General features: G+C 37.7%; 1 protein-coding gene across 2 annotated transcripts in view; it reads left to right on the plus strand.

The window, feature by feature from the left end:
* The window catches only part of SOAT1 (sterol O-acyltransferase 1), an 80,095-nt gene extending 62,125 nt beyond the window's left edge, over positions 1–17,970 (plus strand). For both annotated transcript variants that reach the window (XM_070591698.1, XM_070591699.1), the window contains 9 exons: positions 18–96; positions 607–688; positions 997–1,042; positions 1,711–1,840; positions 10,350–10,447; positions 11,575–11,673; positions 13,243–13,378; positions 14,257–14,402; positions 15,720–17,970. In XM_070591698.1, the coding sequence (XP_070447799.1) occupies positions 18–96; positions 607–688; positions 997–1,042; positions 1,711–1,840; positions 10,350–10,447; positions 11,575–11,673; positions 13,243–13,378; positions 14,257–14,402; positions 15,720–15,776 (873 nt within the window). In that variant the 3' untranslated portion in view covers positions 15,777–17,970. The remainder of the gene's footprint in view (positions 1–17; positions 97–606; positions 689–996; positions 1,043–1,710; positions 1,841–10,349; positions 10,448–11,574; positions 11,674–13,242; positions 13,379–14,256; positions 14,403–15,719) is intronic.
* The last annotated feature ends 571 nt before the right edge of the window (positions 17,971–18,541 follow it).

Below are 18,541 nucleotides of genomic sequence, written 5' to 3' on the forward strand. Positions count from 1 at the left end.
TCCCTCTCCTTTTGTAGATTCGCTTGATAATGAAGGCCCATTCATTTGTCAGAGAGAATGTGCCTCGGGTACTAAATTCAGCTAAGAAGAAATCAAGTATGTAATTCCATTAGGTTAAAGGATTATTCTTAGGGTATTTCAGCCTTTGGTGTGTACTGGGATGGCATATTACATTCTGTAGATGTTCTGTTTGATTTTAAATATATAGGATCCATACTGGTTTGGAAGACTATCTCACTATTTACTGATTGTTGCTGTTTTGCCTTTGTACCTACAATTTACCCAAAACATTGATCATTAGACTCTTGTAACGTTGCATTATTTTTTAGAATCTATAGACTCATCACACCCATGTATGCTTAACCTTTTTGAGTTGCTGCTTCAAACTTTAGAGGTTATCTCTGAGTCACAGCAATAACTTACTTTAGAGGGATTGGTAATATTCAATTAATATAAGAATGAGAAGCCCTCATGTTGGGAAGAAACAGGAGGAGTTAAGAGAGGTGGTTTTATGCTTCCTTATTCTGTGCTTCCTTATTTTTGCCTTTTCGTTTTGCTGAGAGAAATTGAAGTGCCTCTGATATAAGCCTAGTTTTCCTTTTCCAGGGACTGTTCCAGTACCCACAGTCAACCAGTATTTGTACTTCTTATTTGCTCCTACCCTCATCTACCGCGACAACTATCCCAGGTACTGGCACCATGAAGTGGACGTGTGGTGAGCACCAGAAGTGTGGTGTGAGTGAGGTGAGATAGGTAGGCAAGGGCCAGTTCATGGAGGGCTACAGAGAATATAGAATGAGTTTTAATTTTCTTGCTGGCATGGGAAGCCCCAAATGGTGATTCTAGCAATCCAATTTGATTACACTAGTTCTTGACAGAATTCGATAAGGATTTCATATGTCAAAAATGATGTTCTGTCTGGGAAAAGATTGTGAGGATCTTTATTAAAGTTAAATTATTTACTTTATTTACAAAGCTTATTTTGTTTCTTTTTAGGACTCCCACTGTAAGATGGAGTTATGTTGCTATGCAGTTTGCACAGGTAAATTTTTTCTTATCTGCCTTAGGTTTGTAGAGTGGTGGGAAATAATAATATAATCTGTTTAAAGTGATGGTAAATTCATGTCTACTGGGATCTCTAGAACTCTTTCTGAAGTCTTTTAAACTATTTCCAGTGCAGTAAATGGTGTTTGCTTTGTCAACATCTAAAGTGATTTTCCTCAATGAAAGTATTTATTTGAATTAAAGTAATTCCATTTGGTTGCTTAAGCGTCTACATTAATTTCCCCCTCCCCTCCTGGTTTTTTAGTTTTGGATATTGTATTGTGTGGGTGTGGTCTGACACCCACCCCCCCCACTCCTTCCCCAACCCCTATCAGAATCATAAATTCTTATCTCAATCAAATACCCATTTATGAAGTAAATTCTTTTCTTATAGGTTTCATGCAGCCAGAAAAGCAGGTTCTAAGAGTCTGATCTTCTGAAAATGCCCTTTGATCAAGTGTTGGAAAAAGATATGGTAGAAATTAGGCTTGAGTAATATCTCTGAAGGACCACAGTTTGGCAGTCTTACAGACTAGTGTTAAATGGAATCTATATATAAACAATAGTTTAAGGGTCATATGTATTTTATTTTGAAGGAAAAAAATCACCTTCTGTCTTTCCTTATCAAGCCATCATTATTGTAATTATATCTTTGTTATGTTCCAGGTTTTGGGTTGCCTTTTTTATGTGTACTACATCTTCGAAAGGCTCTGCGTCCCCTTGTTTCGAAATATCAAACAGGAGCCCTTCAGCGCCCGTGTTCTGGTCCTTTGTGTATTTAATTCCATCTTGCCAGGTAACGTGAATACTGGTTAATTTGGCCATTCATAAAGTTGCAAGGAAAATGGAAAGCAATTGCATATGACCCCCTTTCATTTTCCTGCTTGTCACTATAAACTCACCTACATGTCTATACCCATCTTGACCTCTTTCCATCAATGTAATAAATGAGGTAAACTGTGGTCTCAGATCAGTCTTTTCATTTGTCCTCTGTCACTCAAGTTTTGCTTCCTCTGACTGTAGATAGTTCATGTTTATGCTTTATCTTCCTGTTTACTATTCATTTCACTGCAATCTTGCTCCTAATCCAGCCAGGCCACTGAAATGGCTCCCCCCCACCCCCCCAAGATTGGCACCTGAGCTAACAACTGTTGCCAATCTTTTTTTCTCCTTTTTTTCCTGCTTTTTCTCCCCAAATCCCCCCAGTGCATAGTTGTATATTTTTTTAATTGTGGGTCCTTCTAGTTATGGCATGTGGGATGCCACTTCAATATGGCCTGACGAGTGGTGCCATGTCCGCGCCCAGGATCTGAAAACTGTGGGCTGCCAAAGTGGAGCACATGAGCTTAACCACTTGGCCATTGGGCCAGCCCCTGAAATGGCCTTTTTTTAATCACTAGAATCTCCTGATTCTAAATCCAGTAGATGGTTTAGCCCTCATTTTGTTTGATCTCCATGAAGCATTGGATGTTGCTGACCACATTTGACATCTCTCTTGCTGCTCTTTCTTATTCTCCGGTTTTTCCAGCCATACCTCAATATCCTAACTTCATTCATTCCACTTACGGGTTTTTTTTTGGCCTAAACAGTAAGGAAACTTTATTTCTCTTATAAGTAGAAGTCCAGAACTAGGGTGAGTAATTTATGCTCAGTGATGGCATCAAAGACCCAGGTTTTCTCCATCTTTCTGTTCTTTCATCCTTGTTCACCTCATGGTGGCAAAATGGCTGCAGTAGCTCCAGACACATGTTCAAACAACGTCTACAGGCCTCAAGAGAGTGGGCTCCTTCCTCCTGCTGCTCCATTTAAAAAATATTTCATTTATTAATTTTTTTATTGAGTTCATAATAGTTTACAACATTGTGAAACTTCATTTGTATGTTATTGCTTGTCTGTCACCATATAGGTGTTCCCCTTCATCCCCTGTGCCCTCACCCCACCCCCTTCCCCTCGTAACTACTTAACTGTTCTCTTTGTCCATGTGTTTTTTTTTATCTTCCACATATGACTGAAATCATCTGGTGTTTGTCTTTCTCCATCTGGCTTATTTTGCTTAACATAATACCCTCCAGGTCCATCTATGTTGTTGCAAATAGGAAGATTTTGTCTTTTGTTATGGTTGAGTAGTATTCCATTGTATATATAGACCACATCTTCTTTATCCAGTTATCAGTCGACGGGCACTTGGGTTGCTTGCATGTCTTGGCTATTGTAAATAATGCCGGAGTGAACATAGGGGTGCATAAGCCACTTTAAATTGTTGATTTCAAGTTCTTTGGATAGATACCCAGTAACGGGATACGTTGGTCATATAGTGTTTCTGTTTTGAGTTTTTTGAGAAATCTCCACACTGTTTTCCAAAGTGGCTGTACCAGTTTGCATTCCCACCAGCAGTGAATGAGGGTTCCCTCTTCTCCACATCCTCTCCAAAATTTGCTATTTTTTGTTTTAATGATTATAGCCATTTCAACGGGTGTAAGGTAGTATCTTAATGTAGTTTTGATTTGCGTTTCCCTGATGATTAGTGATGTCGAGCAACTTTTCATGTGCCTATTGGCCATCTGTATATCTTCTTTGGAGAAATGTCTCTTCATATTCTCTGACAATTTTTGATTAGGTGGTTTGTTTTTTTGTTGTTCAGTTGTGTGAGTTCTTTATATATAATGAAATATATATATGATTTTTATATATACCTTTATATATACCTTGTCAGATATATGATTTGCAAATATTTTCTCACAGTTTGTGGGTTGTCTTTTTGTTTTGATTCTGGTTTTCTTTGCCTAACAAAAGCTCCTTAGTCTGAAGATTTCCCACTTGTTTATTTTTTCTTTTATTTCCCTTATCCCAGAAGACATGGTATCCAATAAGACCGTTTTAAGATCGATGTCAGAGTGTAGTACCTATATTTTCTTCCGGAAGTTTTATGGTTTCAGATCTTACTGTCAAGTCTTCGATCCATTTTGAGTTAACTTTTGTCTGTGGCATAAAGTAGTGGTCTACTTTCATTCTTTTGTGTGTGGCTGCCTGATTTTCCCAACACCATTTACTGAAGAGACTGTCTTTTCTCCATTGTATGTTCTTAGCCTCTTTGCTGAAGATTAGTTGTCCATAGATGTGTGGTTTTATTTCTGGGCTTTCAGTTCTTTTCCATTGATCTGTGTTGCCTGGTTTTGTACTAGTACCATGGTGTTTTGATTATTATGGCTTGTAGTACATTTTGAAGTCAGGGATTGTGATGCCTTCAGCATTATTCTTTTTTTCTCAGGATTGCTTTAGCTATTTGGAGTCTTTGGTTGCCCCATATGAATTTTAGGATTCTTTGTTCTATTTCTGTGAAGAAAGTCATTGGGATTCTGATTGGGATTGCACTGAATCTGTAGATTGCTTTGGGTAGCATGGACATTTTAACTATGTTTATTCTTCCAATCCATGTGCATGGAATATCTTTCCATTCCTCTATGTCATCATTGATTTCTTTTAATAATGTTTTATACTTTTCATTGTATAGGTCTTTCACCTCCTTGGTTAAATTTATTCCTAGATGGGGCCAGCCTGGTGGTGCAGTGGTTAAGTTCGCATGTTCCGCTTCTTGGCGGCCCGGGGTTTGCTGGTTCGCATCCTGGGTGCAGACATGGCATCGCTTGGCATGCCATGCTGTGGTAGGCGTTCCACATGTAAAGTAGAGGAAGATGGGCACAGATGTTAGCTCAGGGCCAGGCTTCCTCGGCAAAAAAGAGGAGGACTGGCAGTAGTTAGCTCAGGGCTAATCTTCCTCAAAAAAAAGATAAATAAAATAAATTTATTCCTAGATGTTTTGTTCTTTTTGTTGTAATTGTAGATGGTATTATATTGTTGAGTTCTCTTTCTGTTAGTTCGTTATTAAAGTATCAAAATGTAACTGATTTTTATAAGTTGAGTTTGTACCCTGCAACTTTACTGTAGTTGTTCATTATTTCTAATAGTTTTCCAGTGGATTCTTTTGGGTTTTCTATATACAAGATCATGTCGTCTGCAAACAGTGAGAGTTTCACGTCTTCATTTCCTATTTGGATTCTTTTTATTCCTTTCTCTAGCTTAATTGCTCTGGCCAAAACCTCCAGTACTATTTTGAATAAGAGTGGCGAGAGTGGGTGCTCTTGTCTTATTCCTGTTCTCAGAGGGATGGCTTTCAGTTTTTCCCTATTGAGTATGATGTTGGCTGTGGGTTTGTCATATATGACCTTTATTATGTTGAGGTAATTTCCTTTTATCCCCATTTTGTTAAGAGTTTTTTTTTCATAAATGGCTGTTGGATCTTGTCAGATGCTTTCTCTGTGTCTATTGAGATGGTGGTTTTTAGTCCTCATTCTGTTAATATGGTGTATTACATGGATTGATTTGTAAATGTTAAACCATCTCTGTGTCCCTGGTGTAAATCCCACTTGATCCTGGTATATGGTCTTTTTCATATATTGCTGTATTCAGGTTGCCAATATTTTGTTGAGGATTTTTGCATCTATGTCTATCAGCGATATTGGCCTGTAGTTCTCCTTTTTGTGTTGTCCTTGTCAGGCTTTGGTATCAGGGTGATGTTGGCTTTGTAGAATGTGTTAGGAAGTGTTCTGTCTTCCCTGATTTTTTTGAAATAGTTTGAGAAGGATAGGTATTAAGTCTTCTTTGAATGTTTGGTAGAATTCACCAGGTAAGCCGTCTGGTTCTGGATTTTTGTTTTTTGGGATGTTTTTGATTACTGTTTCAATCTTTTTACTTGTGATTGTTCTATTTAGATTATCTATTTCTTCTTGATTCAGCTTGGGAGGTTGTAAGAGTCTAAGAATTTATCTATTTTATCTAGATTGTCCAGTTTGTTGGCATATAGTTTTTCATAGTATTCTCTTATAATAATTTGTATTTCTGTGGTATCTGTTGTAATTTGTCCTCGTTTATTTCTAATTTTATCCAAGCTTTCTCCCTTTTTTTCTTTGCAAGTCTGGCTAGGAGTTTCTCAGTTTTGTTTATCTTGTCAAAGAATGAACTCGTGGTTTCTTTGATAATTTCTACTCTCCTTTTTGTTTCCGTTGCATTTATTTCTTCCTTGATTTTTATTATTTCCCTCTTTCTGCTGACTTTGGGCTTTGTTTGTTCTTTTTGTAATTCTGTTAGGTATAGTTTAAGATTGCTTATTTGAGATTTTTCTTGTTTGTTAAGATGGGCCTATATTGCTCTGAATTTCCCTCTTAGGACTGCTTTTTCTGCATCCCATATGAGTTGATATGGATGTTTTCATTTTCATTTGTGTCCAGGTATTTTTTTATTTCTCCTTTAATTTCTTCAGTGGTCCATTGGTTGTTCAGTAGCATGTTGTTTAGTCTCCACATCTTTCCTTTTCTCAGCTTTTTTCTTGTAGTTAATTTCTAGTTTCATAGCATTGTGTTTCAAAAGATGCTTGTTATTATTTCAATCTTCTTAAATTTATTGAGGCTTGCCTTGTTTCCCAACATATGGTCAGTCATTGAGAATGTTTCGTGTGTGCTTGAGAACAATGTGTATTCTGCTGTTTTTGGATGGAGTGTTCTATATATATCTATTAAGTCCATCTGGTGTAGCTTTTCATTTAATTCCACTGTTTCCTTGTTGACTTTTTGTCTGGATGATGAGTGTTGAGGTCCCCTACTATTATTGTTTGTTGTTAATATCTCCTTTTAGGTTTGTTAATAGTTGGTGTATGTACTTTGGTGCTCCTCTGTTGAGTGCGTAGATATTTATAAGTGTTATGTCTTGTTGGTAGAGTGTCCCTTTGATCATTATATACTGCCCATCTTTGTCTGTCTTTACCTGTCTTATCTTGAAGTCTACTCTAAGTATTGCAACACCTGCTTTCTTTTGTTTCCCATTAGCTTATCTCCCATCCCTTGACTCTGAGCCTGTGTTCGTTGTTGGAGCTGAGATGTATTTCCTGGAGGCAGCATATTGTTGGGTCTTGTTCTTTAATCCATCTTGCCACTCTGTGTCTTTTTATTGGAGGGTTCAGTATGTTTACATTTAGAGTGATTATTGATATATGAAGACTTAATGCTGCCATTTTATCACTCGTTTTCCAGTTGTCCTGTATTTTCTTTGTTTCTTGTCCCATGTATTTCAGACTACCAACTTGGTTAAGTAGTTTGCTTATGCTAGATTCCTTAGTTTTCTCCTTGTTTAGTATTTGTGATTCTGATCTACTTTTTGTTTAGTGGTTACCATGAAGTTTGTATGCAAAATCTTGTAGATGAAATAGTCTGTTTTCTCATGACCTCTAATTTCCTTAGATTAAGCTGATTCAGTCCCTTTCCTTTTTCTTGTCCTAAGTTATTTTTGTCACATCTTATTCCATCTTGTGTTGTGAGTTGGTGGTTAAAATGACAAGATTGTTTGTTTTTGGTGTTTTCCTTCGCTTTATCTCTAATGTTCTACATGAATATGTGCTAACCTGTTATTCTGGGTAGGTCCAATTTTCTGATTTTGTCTACCTACTTACCTCCTTATTCAGGGTTTTGTAACCGCTTTCTTCTTCTTCTTTTTTTTTTTTTTTGGTATTTGGGCCTTCTTGAGGATTTCTTGCAGGGGTGATCTTGTGGCTGTGAACTCTGTTAGCTTTTGTTTATCTGGAAACATTTTTATTTCACCATCATAACTGAAGGATATTTTCCCTGGATAGAGTATTCTTGGCTGAAAGTTTCTGTCTTTCAAAGATTTGGGTGTAGCTTTCCACTCTCTCCTAGCCTATAAGGTTTCTGCAGAGAAATCTGCTGAAAGCCTTATAGGGGCTCCTTTGTAAGTTATTTTCTTCTGCCTTGCTGCCCTTATTATTTTTCCTTTGTCATTTATTTTTGACAGTTTCACTAGTATATGTCTTGCAGTAGGTCTTTTTGCATTGACAAAGTTAGGAGATCTGGTGGTCTATTTCACATAGATTTCCATCCCCTTCCCCAGGTTTAAGAAGTTCTCTGCTGTTATTTCTTTGAATAAGCCTTCTGTTCCATCCTCCTCTTCTCCTTCCCGTATACCTACTGTAATCCTTATGATGCATTTCCTTATTGAGTCAGATAATTCTCGGAGACTTTCTTCATTTCTTTTTAGTCTTAGTTCTTTCAACTGCTCCACCTGAAACATTTCTATATTTCTGTCCTTGATCATGCCGATTCATTCCTCGATGATATAACATCTACTGTTCAGGGAATCTGTATTCTGCTTTATCCTGTCTATTGCGTTTTTCATCTTCAGTGTTTCTCTTTGACTATTCTTTATAGTTTCAGTCTCTTTTGTGAAGTAGCTTCTGAACTTGTTGAATTGTCTATCTGCATTCTCTTTTAAGTCGTTGAGGTTTTAAGTGATAGCTATTTTGAATTCTGTGTCATTTAGGTTATAGATTTCTGTGTCTTCAGGATTGATTTCTTGGTAGTTGGCATTTTCCTTCTGGTCTGGAGATTTAATATATTTTTTCATGCTGCTAGATGGCGTAGATTTGTGCCTCCACATTGTGTTAGTATTTGATTGCCACTTCCACCTTTCACCATAGGTGGGCACCAAGAGCTGCAGTTTTTGAGCCTGCTGCAAACCAAGGGGACAGCTGCAAGGTGCTGGGCTATGCCACTGGGGCCACACTGGTGGGGGAGGGGCTCTTTCTTCTCCTGTGTGATCTCCGGGGCTTCTTGCTGTGCCCTCACTATCCGATCTCCTGGTGTGTTGGCTTGATGCTGACACCCCCGTAATAGCTAGTCCCCTCTGTGAGGGGCTTTTCCCTGGGCTGTGAGGGACTTCAGGGATCTATGGTGTTCCCTCAGAGGGCCACTGCTCCCTACTCACCTTCCTCCCTGAGTCTGTGCATAGTCCCCGAGTCACTGTCCTTCCATCAGGAAGAGAAGCATTCTCTTACCTCAGTCAACTTCCTGGGGTAGGGGTGGGGCTCCAGCACCCCTACCTTCTACTGTGTGGCTGCATGGGTCTCTCAGATGTCTTTTGTGTTGTGTGGATGTCCTCTGTTGGGGTATGAATGTCCTTTTTGTTGTATCTTTGCAGGGAGAGTTTACTGGGAGAGCTCACTCTGCCGTTATGCTGCATTCCACTTACTTTTTCTAGAGATATATGAGTACCTGTTCTATGCCAGGTACTGAGGATGTTGCAGGGAACAAGACAAGACGTATCTACTCTTTACTCTGTGGAAGCTTGCAGTTTCACTATGTTTATAGTTTCCCTTACGTACTCTTTCTCTTTGCTCTACCCATTAAAAGTTGATATTGTTTTCTGTTATCACCTTCTCTCTTCTTTAACCTCTCTCCCAGGCTTCTGCTAGTAACTCTTCCTGATATCCCCCAAGATTTACTCCAATAAACTGTTTTATCTGTCCCTCTAAAGGATATGTGGTTTCCTCATTTGGCTACAAATTCCTGGAGATGAGTGATTGTGTCTTATACTCAGTCAGCCAGTGTTAGTCTCTCCTATATTGTCTAATACATAATAGATGCTCTATAAATATTTTTTGAATAAACAAGTGAATGAAAGGCTTGGGGATGTAAATGGATATTTTACAGTATAGTGTAATATATACTGCATAGGTAGGATAAACAAAGTGCTGATGAATTTTGTTTCATATTGGAGATGACGTTTAACGTTGAATATTGAAAAATAGATAGGTGTTTGCCTGGCAAAGAAGTGGTGGAAAGGTGCTTCCAGGTAGTGCGATGGATACAAAAGCATGGAGTATTTACGACATCAGAAGTCCAGTCATGGATGAGGTTTATGACACTGGGAATAGAGTCAGAGATAAGTTAACCTTTTCACTATTGACAATTTGGGCTGGATAATTCTTTGTTTTGAGGGTCTGTGCGTCGTAGGATATTTAGCAACATCCTGGCCTCTCAGAACTAGATACCAGTAGCCCAACCCCTACCCTTTAAGTTGTGACAAACAAAAATGTCTCCAGAATTGCCAGATGTCCCCTGGGGGGCAAAACCTTCCCCAGTTTTAAACAACTGGTTTAGAGGAATGTGTAAGGGCCACATTTTAAAAGGCCATGGGTACCAAGTTGAGCCATACTTACAGGCATTTTTATTATAAACAGACTGGGTCCTTTGTCATCTGTAAAACCCATTTGGAAGGAAGTTAATGCTTTACCAAATTAAAATAAATAACTTTCAAAAGGATATTGTATCATCTCTGGGTAAGCTGGAATAATAACTTTTATTTTACAAAGTAATTCCAGCTAAGGAAATAATGACTATAATTAACTTCTTGGTATGTGAGCTATTTGGAAAGACTCTTAATATTGTTAATCTTATCTTTAGGTGTGCTGATACTGTTGCTTATTTTTTTTGCCTTTTTGCACTGCTGGCTTAATGCCTTTGCTGAGATGTTACGCTTTGGCGACAGGATGTTTTATAAGGTAATGTATACTTGGACTCATGTTTCTTTTCATAGTTATGTCCTCATTGTTAAGTATTTCAACCACGTTAGTTACTAGCTGTTTAACATAAACATTGTGAAATAATTTTTTTTCTGCAAGTTTTATCAACATCAAGTCCAAAATTCTGACATTGATATAATTAACATAGCTTTATCTTTTCTTCTACCTTTAATATTTGCTCTCTTAATACAGAATATGGTTTCTCTTGTATCCTGTATTGGGGACTACAGTAGGAAAGTATGTGTCCAGAGGACATTATGAGATTTTGCTGATGGTTCATTCATTTGAAATTGGCTGTCTGGTGCTGTGATCTGAGTTCTCCTCTCAGCAAATTACTCCATTTAAGATTGTTGAACAGTTTGTGAAGGAAATAAATTTTCCCTCCTTTATTTCGAAAGGCATTAATTCTGCTTACAATAGTATTATTACACTTCCAAAGTTGGAATTAAGTTCTAGACTAGAGCTAGAATGGATCATAGTATTCTATAATTCCACCTGAAGTCCTCTATCGATTTGTTTGTTGTCTTGGTAACACTCCAAGCCTTCACTCATTTCTTAAAGTAGTTAATGTGGGTTGCAGGTTTTACATGTCTGATTCCATTGGTCTGATCTCAAAGTAGGGAGCAAGAGAGATATGAAGGAGTGTCAGGACTTGCAGGTAGCCACCATCCTACTCCTTGCACAACTTAAATATTGCCATTTATAATACCAGCTGACAGCTCTTTAGGTTTAGCATGCTATCTAAGTCTGTGTGACCTTACAATTCTCTCATTGTGTTTTAGAAAGATAAGGCAGATTTACCAATTGCTATTTAGCTGAATATTAAATTTAATGATTCTGTATGTTCTATATCTTCTATCATGACTTGTTTGATAATGAGACAAAATGCACCTAGGGATGTAATCATATGTAGAACTAGAATTAATGTCGTTGAACACAATAACCAAAATAGGTTTTAAGATTTTTCTGACATCTCTGTATGGACTAACAATTTATCATAACGCTCTAGGTATTATGTTATATGTGTATGTTCTTTGGGAATATTTGGGGGGTTGCTTTGACTTCTGTGTGTATGTGTGGTTTTATACTTTTACCTTTTTCCTCAGGATTGGTGGAACTCTACATCTTACTCCAACTATTACAGGACCTGGAATGTGGTAGTCCATGACTGGCTGTATTACTATGCTTACAAGGACTTTCTCTGGGTAAGCAGCGGGATTTAGTTGATGTTGTTCAAGAAATGGAGATTCTTTTCTAGAAAGTATTAGCGTTGTGCAGCTGGAAGAAGTTATACTTGGTTGTCTTCAATTCTCTTGTGAGACATTTATGTCTAAGAAACCTTCTGCTTTGAATAGTACTCCTTAGAGACCAGTATGTACAGTTACTAGGTCTAATGCCATCCTTTTGCTCTGGATTTTATTTTGCATGATTCCAAAGTAAGAATGCCTGGAGGTTTTTGGAAGAGTTGAAATGATCCACCAATAATGGGTGATTTCTTATGAATCTCATTGCTAACAAATAATCACCCTTTAGTTTTTTTCATTTGTTTTTTGTTTTTGTTTCTTTGTTAAAAGTGGAGAAACACTTGTGTTTGGATTTCTGTCTCTCCAATTCGTGATATCTGTCTGTGAGACATTCTTTAGAGCAGAATGTATTTAGACTGATGAAATGTAATCTTGAATTACGTGGTTGATAAATGCTGGTCTTTCTGGATTGCACGTTTTCATTGTTAAGTAAGGGCAGTATTTGGCTAACTGATAGCATGTTGTGGTGCAGATAGCACTGTACTGAGGGTTCTTCATTTATAAGTGTAGTTTCACTTATGGATGAGGCAAAGCCCTTCTTTCTAAAACTTAGTTTTGTGACCTGTAAAAATGAAGATGTCTGTCCTATCTACCATACCATCTTATTCCAAAGGTTGAGATTTGATGTGTGTGTTTATATATGAAAACAATAGGGTTTGTTTTGGTTTTTTTGTGAGGGAGATTATCCCTGAGCTAACGTCTGCTGCCAATCCTCCTCTTTTTGTTGAGGAAGACTGGCCCTGAGCTAACATCTATGCCCATCTTCCTCTACTTTATATGTGGGACGCCTACCACAGCATGGCTTGCTAAGCGGTGCCACGTCCGCACCTGCTGTCCGAACCGGCAAACCCTGGGCTGCCGAAGTGGAACGTGCAAACTTTACTGCTGTGCCACCAGGCCAGCCCCTGAAAACAATGTTTTTTCAGTCATAGTGACTTAACAAATGTTACTATTAATGTTTTTGAAAATATTCCCAGATCTTTCAACTAATGTTTTTGAAAATGCCTCATTTTAGTAAAATACAGATTTTTTTTTTTTTGAGGAAGATTAGCCCTGAGCTAACTACTACCAGTCTTCCTCTTTTTTGCTGAGGAAGCCTGGCCCTGAGCTAACCTCCATGCCCATCTTCCTCTACTTTTTATATGTGGGACGCCTACCACAGCGTCGTGTGCCAAGGGGTGCATTTCTGTACCTGGGATCCAAACCGGCGAACCCTGGGCAACTGAGAAGCAGAACGTGCGAACTTAACCGCTGCACCACCGGGCCGGCCCCAGAGACAGATTTTTAAGCATAGTTGTTTTTTGTAATTATTTTTATACATTTGGTTTAATCCAAGGGAATAGACTTGGAAAATCAAATATAAATAATTAAATAGGTGTCTTTAGTGTGTGATAATTATAAGTCGTATATAGTTCATGCTTAATTACTTACTTTTTTAAAATTACTTTTCAATATTTTCCTTTACGCTAGGTTTTCACGAAGAAGTTCAGAGCGGCTGCCATGTTAGCTGTCTTTGCTGTGTCTGCTGTAGTGCACGAATATGCCTTGGCTCTTTGCTTGAACTTTTTCTATCCAGTGCTCTTCGTGCTCTTCATGTTCTTTGGAAGTAAGTATTTCTTGGCACGCCATGAGTACTGAGTATTATGCTAAAAGAGAAAGTTAGAGAATAAAGTATAAAATCAACATAGAAAACTAGATAGTAAATAGTAATGCCATTTCATGGCAGTATTTGTTTATCAGATTTTGAGTAATTATACACAACTCTGTTTCAAGATGGTTACACCTTGAAGGAAGGAAATGAACTAAATAACCTCTTGACAACTTTGTAACTGTTCACAACATATTCATTTGGTAGGTCATGAAAACTATAAACAACTTCTTTATTCTTAAACTCTCAGTGTTCATTCCCTGAAGAAACTGACCATTTTTTAAAGTGGATGGAGAGGGACAAGTTAGAATATGAATGATTCCATGAAATATATTTTCGCCTGTCCAGAATACTCTCTGATTTCCAATTAATCACTGATTAACACATTTAAACACTGAAGCCTCATTTTTCTTTCTTTCTTTTTCTTTTTTTTTTTTTTTGAGAAAGATTAGCCCTGAGCTAACTACTGCCAGTCCTCCTCTTTTTGACTGAGGAAGAGTGGCCCTGAGCTAACACCTGGCCCATCTTCCTCTACTTTCTATGTGGGACACCTACTACAGCATGGCGTGCCAAGCGGTGCCATGTCTGCACCCGGGATCCGAATGGCGAACCCCAGGCTGCTGAGAAGCGGAAGGTGTGCACGTAACCGCTGTGCCACCGGCCGGCCCCAGAAGCCTCATTTTTATTTATACGACCAGTGGCCAGAATAGAACATGTATAGACACAGTTGATACTCATTGTGATAGTTAAATGATTACAGCAGATATCAGAGGCCCTTCATCTCCTGATAGATTATTTCGATAACTGTGTATTTTCTTTTATCTTCCTAACTTTAGTGGCTTTCAACTTCGTTGTCAATGATAGTCGGAAAAGGCCAATTTGGAATGTTATGATGTGGACTTCCCTTTTTGCGGGCAATGGAGTTATCCTGTGCTTTTATTCTCAAGAGTGGTATGCACGTCAGCACTGTCCTCTGAAAAATGTGAGTCATTAGCCAGCCTGGCGTGGAAAATAACCTATTTGTCCCTGATTGTGGGGGTTGGCGGGCAAAAGGGGAGGGAGAGTAGTGGAGATTATGATGAATTAGGGTTAAGGGGAGGGAAATAACGGAGTAAAAGCATTAACTTAGTATCTGATCTTATGCACTGTCCTTGAAATTTTTCTTTTCTTTGGTTTTCTTCACATTGTACTCTTCTAGTTCTTTTTTTCCTCCTCTTTTACTGCTTTTTCTTTAGCTCCTTCTAATTTTCTTCCTGTGTCTTGAAAATGTAGGTGTTCTCCAGGGTTTTCCCAATGACATGTGTATCCCCCCACCTAAACATATGTATTTTTTACCTATTTCTCCCCAAAGTAATAAACTCTTTGTAAAAATACCCACCTATGCTCATATGCCTAGGATCCCATTTCCCTTGATTCTTTGTTATTTTTCATTTCTTTTTTGTAATTATGTAAGAATCTCATTCTTACAGCTTTAGCTTTTAGCTGCATATGGGTAACTCCCAAATATTGAGGAGCTGCCTTCCTGAAATACCTGCCTGGGTATTTCTCACGGGCATCTATAACTGAAGATGCCCACACTCAAATTAATCAGTTTCTCTTCCAAAGCTTCTCCTACTGTCTCTCGTGTTTTTGTTACCCTGCCCTCCCTCCTGCTCCCACCTCACTTCCTGTTGATCCCCTTTGTGCGTCTGAACAAACTGCTCTGCTTTCTGGCCTCTATGCCTGGCCACGCTGCTCTTTACGCTCAGATTCCACCTTTCAGATTTTATTTGATCAGAATCCAGTTTGGATGCAGCGTCTCGCCTGAAATCTTTTCAGAGTCTCACTCTGTCTCTTTCCACTTTCCTTTCCCGCTGCTTTAGTAGTTCTTCATCTGTTCCCATTTAGGTAATTCAGTGATTTGAAACCTTGAATTATAGTAATTTGTGTATATATTTTATCATCCTTAACCTACCACCATTTAGATTTCAGGCTACTAAAAGTAGGGCTGTGCTAAAATAAAATGCAAGATCCAGAAAGAGGTAGTCACTATTTGGAATTTGGTGAGAAGTCCATTCAATTTTGTAGAGTTTACTGGCCTTTAAAAGCTTCATGTAGAGCTGCTAATTGAATAAATCTGTGCTGTAGATAAAAATAATGAACATCTTTTGAATTAGTGAGCTGTTTATAGCTTAAAGGTTACTGACATGCTGGGAGGCATTTTGGAGATGTACAATATATAACATTAACACCCCTGATCTGTCCCCACACCTCATACACACAAGTAAACTATTCTTTCATTCTTTTCTTTCCCTTGAAGCCCACATTTCTGGATTATATCCAGCCACGTTCCTGGACTTGTCGTTACATGTTTTAGAAGTTTGGACTTTGTTTCCTTCCTTGACACTGAAGATTGGATATTCTGCCTGATGTGGGGCCAACATCTGTTTCCAGCTGTTACTGAAGTTATCTGATTATTTGGACAACTCCAGGCTTACAGATGGCTCACTCCGTTCCTAGCTCACCTGAAGCCGAGCTGTTGGAAATTTACTGGAATCTTTTACACTTAAGCAGGACTTTGTTTTTTTTCCTATGTGGGAGAAGGGAGACTTGAGGCTGCCTTAATTACAGATTTTTGCTGGGTCATATCAGCTCAAGCCTCAGAAGTTATATCTTTTTTGTTTTGGACTCTATCTAATTAGACGCTAAACTTATGTTTTCTTGGCTACTAAATTAGCCAAAACACTTATGAAGAAATCATTTAAATTTCCTCTGGCTTAGAAATTTTTTCATGCACACAGTTGGAATATATGCTAATTGACCATGCAACTGGGAAAGAAAAGAAAATAATGTGGAACGGTTTGCTATTTCTAGAAGAAAGGAAATACTGTTTTCCAAAGATAATCTTGTTATACATCCTAATTTGTATTTTTTTGAAAAAAGTTCAGTTCTACTCAGTTTTTACCTTGTTTTTGCTATACACTGTAGGTCATGATTTCTGTGAGGCAAAATTGTACTTTTCACCTTGAATTCTTTAATTTGCATCCATAATATTATATATTGAGAGGAACAGAAGTAGGAAGGGAAAAAAGAAAGTGGCACAGGACAAAGAAAAATATTTCCTCTTATAACTTCCAAAGTAATTTTTTTTTTTAAAGATTTTATTTTTCCTTTTTCTCCCAAAGCCCCCCAGTGCATAGTTGTGTACTTTTAGTTGTGGGTCCTTCCAGTTGTGGCATGTGGCATGCCACCTTAGCATAGCTTGATGAGCGCTGCCATGTGCACACCCAGGACTCGAACTGGCAAAACCCTGGGCCACCAAAGCAGAGCACGCAAACTCAACCACTCAACCACAGGGCCGGCCCCCAAAGTAATTTTTTAACGTGACTTGCGGAATCAATCATGTATTTAAATTACTTTATCATGGAACTTATATGGAAAATAACTCTTTTTTGTTTAAACTTTAAGGTAATAACTTCTTTGAAGTTATTTAGAAGTATCCTTTGGTACAGTTATTTTATTGTCTAATTAATACTGACTTGAATTATTTTGCAGACTAGTAAGTCTGTAACATAAGTATTAATCACCTCCGTTAAAGTGATTATTAAAGATCCAGATGCTAGTTTCTGCATTTGCTCAATTATACTTTTCATGGTGATATACTTTAGGTGAAACTAATTAACATGTGATCATTTTCAAGAAAATGTACTCTATTAGGTGATGTTCCTGTGTTATTAGATGCCCATTGTTAATACAGTGTGGTGTGTAGGAATTATTTTATTTGTATGTATGCGGTGTGATGCTGGTCATAAAACTTGAGCATTGGAAGGGGTAGCAGAGACCATGGAGTTCAGCTTTCCACTCAAGGAAGTGAGACTTATGAATTACCCAAAAGACTGTTGTTATTTGGAGCAGCCAACTTGAGAGGCTATCTTGGTATTCTAACAGCCCTGCCACTATCCTAAAAAATTTTGGGGAATCTTTTTCAAATTATTTTAAAGTCAGTTTGAGTTTCACAAGAAGGTAAACAGAGTTTCTTCATAATCACAACTTAATTTGTACTCTGAGTACCCAGCGTAGTCACCGATTTTCTTCCCCATGCCTTTGATCCACATGAGTTTAGGCAGTTTTCAAACATCAGATCCAACTCCAGTGGACAAAAGTGCACCTCAAAGGAGGTGATTTTTTTAAAAGGTTTCCGCATGTTCCCAAGCAGGAATTATCTGTATGGTGGTATTGTAATTGTACTGGAACCATAACCTCTAAACAAGACTGCTTTAATATGGCTTGTAATTTCTGGCATTTTTATTAAAAATTAAAATGAGTCAATCACTTGAATTTATAACTACATTTTAAATATGATGAGGGAACTGACAAAAACAGATTGGTCTAAGACTTGGTTATGAATAAGCCAGTCTCTTGCAGTGTGAGAATGGAACTCTTAGGTCTGTATTTCTAAGTGCTGTAAATGTGCACCGTCATTGAGGGGATTTTGTTGCTCTGTACTGATTCCAAATACTGTATTTGTTGGACTGAACGAGGCTATTTAAAAAAAACAAACTCTCATCTTCTGTTTGTTTGTTAGTGATTTTTTTTCTGCCCAAGATTAAGTGACGACAAATAATATGTGTATAATTATAGACTCTTTTGAATGATAAAACTGTCCTAAGAAATTTTCAGAAACAAAAGAATAGCCACTTTCTCTGAAAGAAACCAGTTTGATAGCCATGGTCTTATTGCTAGCTGCTTTTAGCAAGTCTTTTCTTTAAACCACTATCTGCACTCTTTAAACAAATAGTTAAAACTAAAACTTCTTACTAATGTGTTTCAGGAAGATTTATTGATTCCCCCCCTCTTTTGCTAATAGGGATGAAAATTATTTTCAGTTACAGGATGACAGTGTTTTCCTTCTGAAAACTGAGTTTAAAATTTGTTTCCTGTAAGAAGTATTAATGATCGTAACCATTACTAAATTTATTAGATGCTTTTCACAATCTTGGATAGTGAAGGAAAACTGAGGTTTTTTTGGTTTTGATGGATTAATCTGCAATTGCCTAGGTAAAGTTGCTTGCTTTGTTAGAAATTAATTAGCCAGCTGAGGCTGCTTTTATTCTGTCCGTAACTACAACGTTTGGAAGCAAA

This window comes from Equus przewalskii, chromosome 23 (genome assembly GCF_037783145.1).
Source record: "Equus przewalskii isolate Varuska chromosome 23, EquPr2, whole genome shotgun sequence".
Lineage (NCBI taxonomy): Eukaryota > Metazoa > Chordata > Mammalia > Perissodactyla > Equidae > Equus > Equus przewalskii.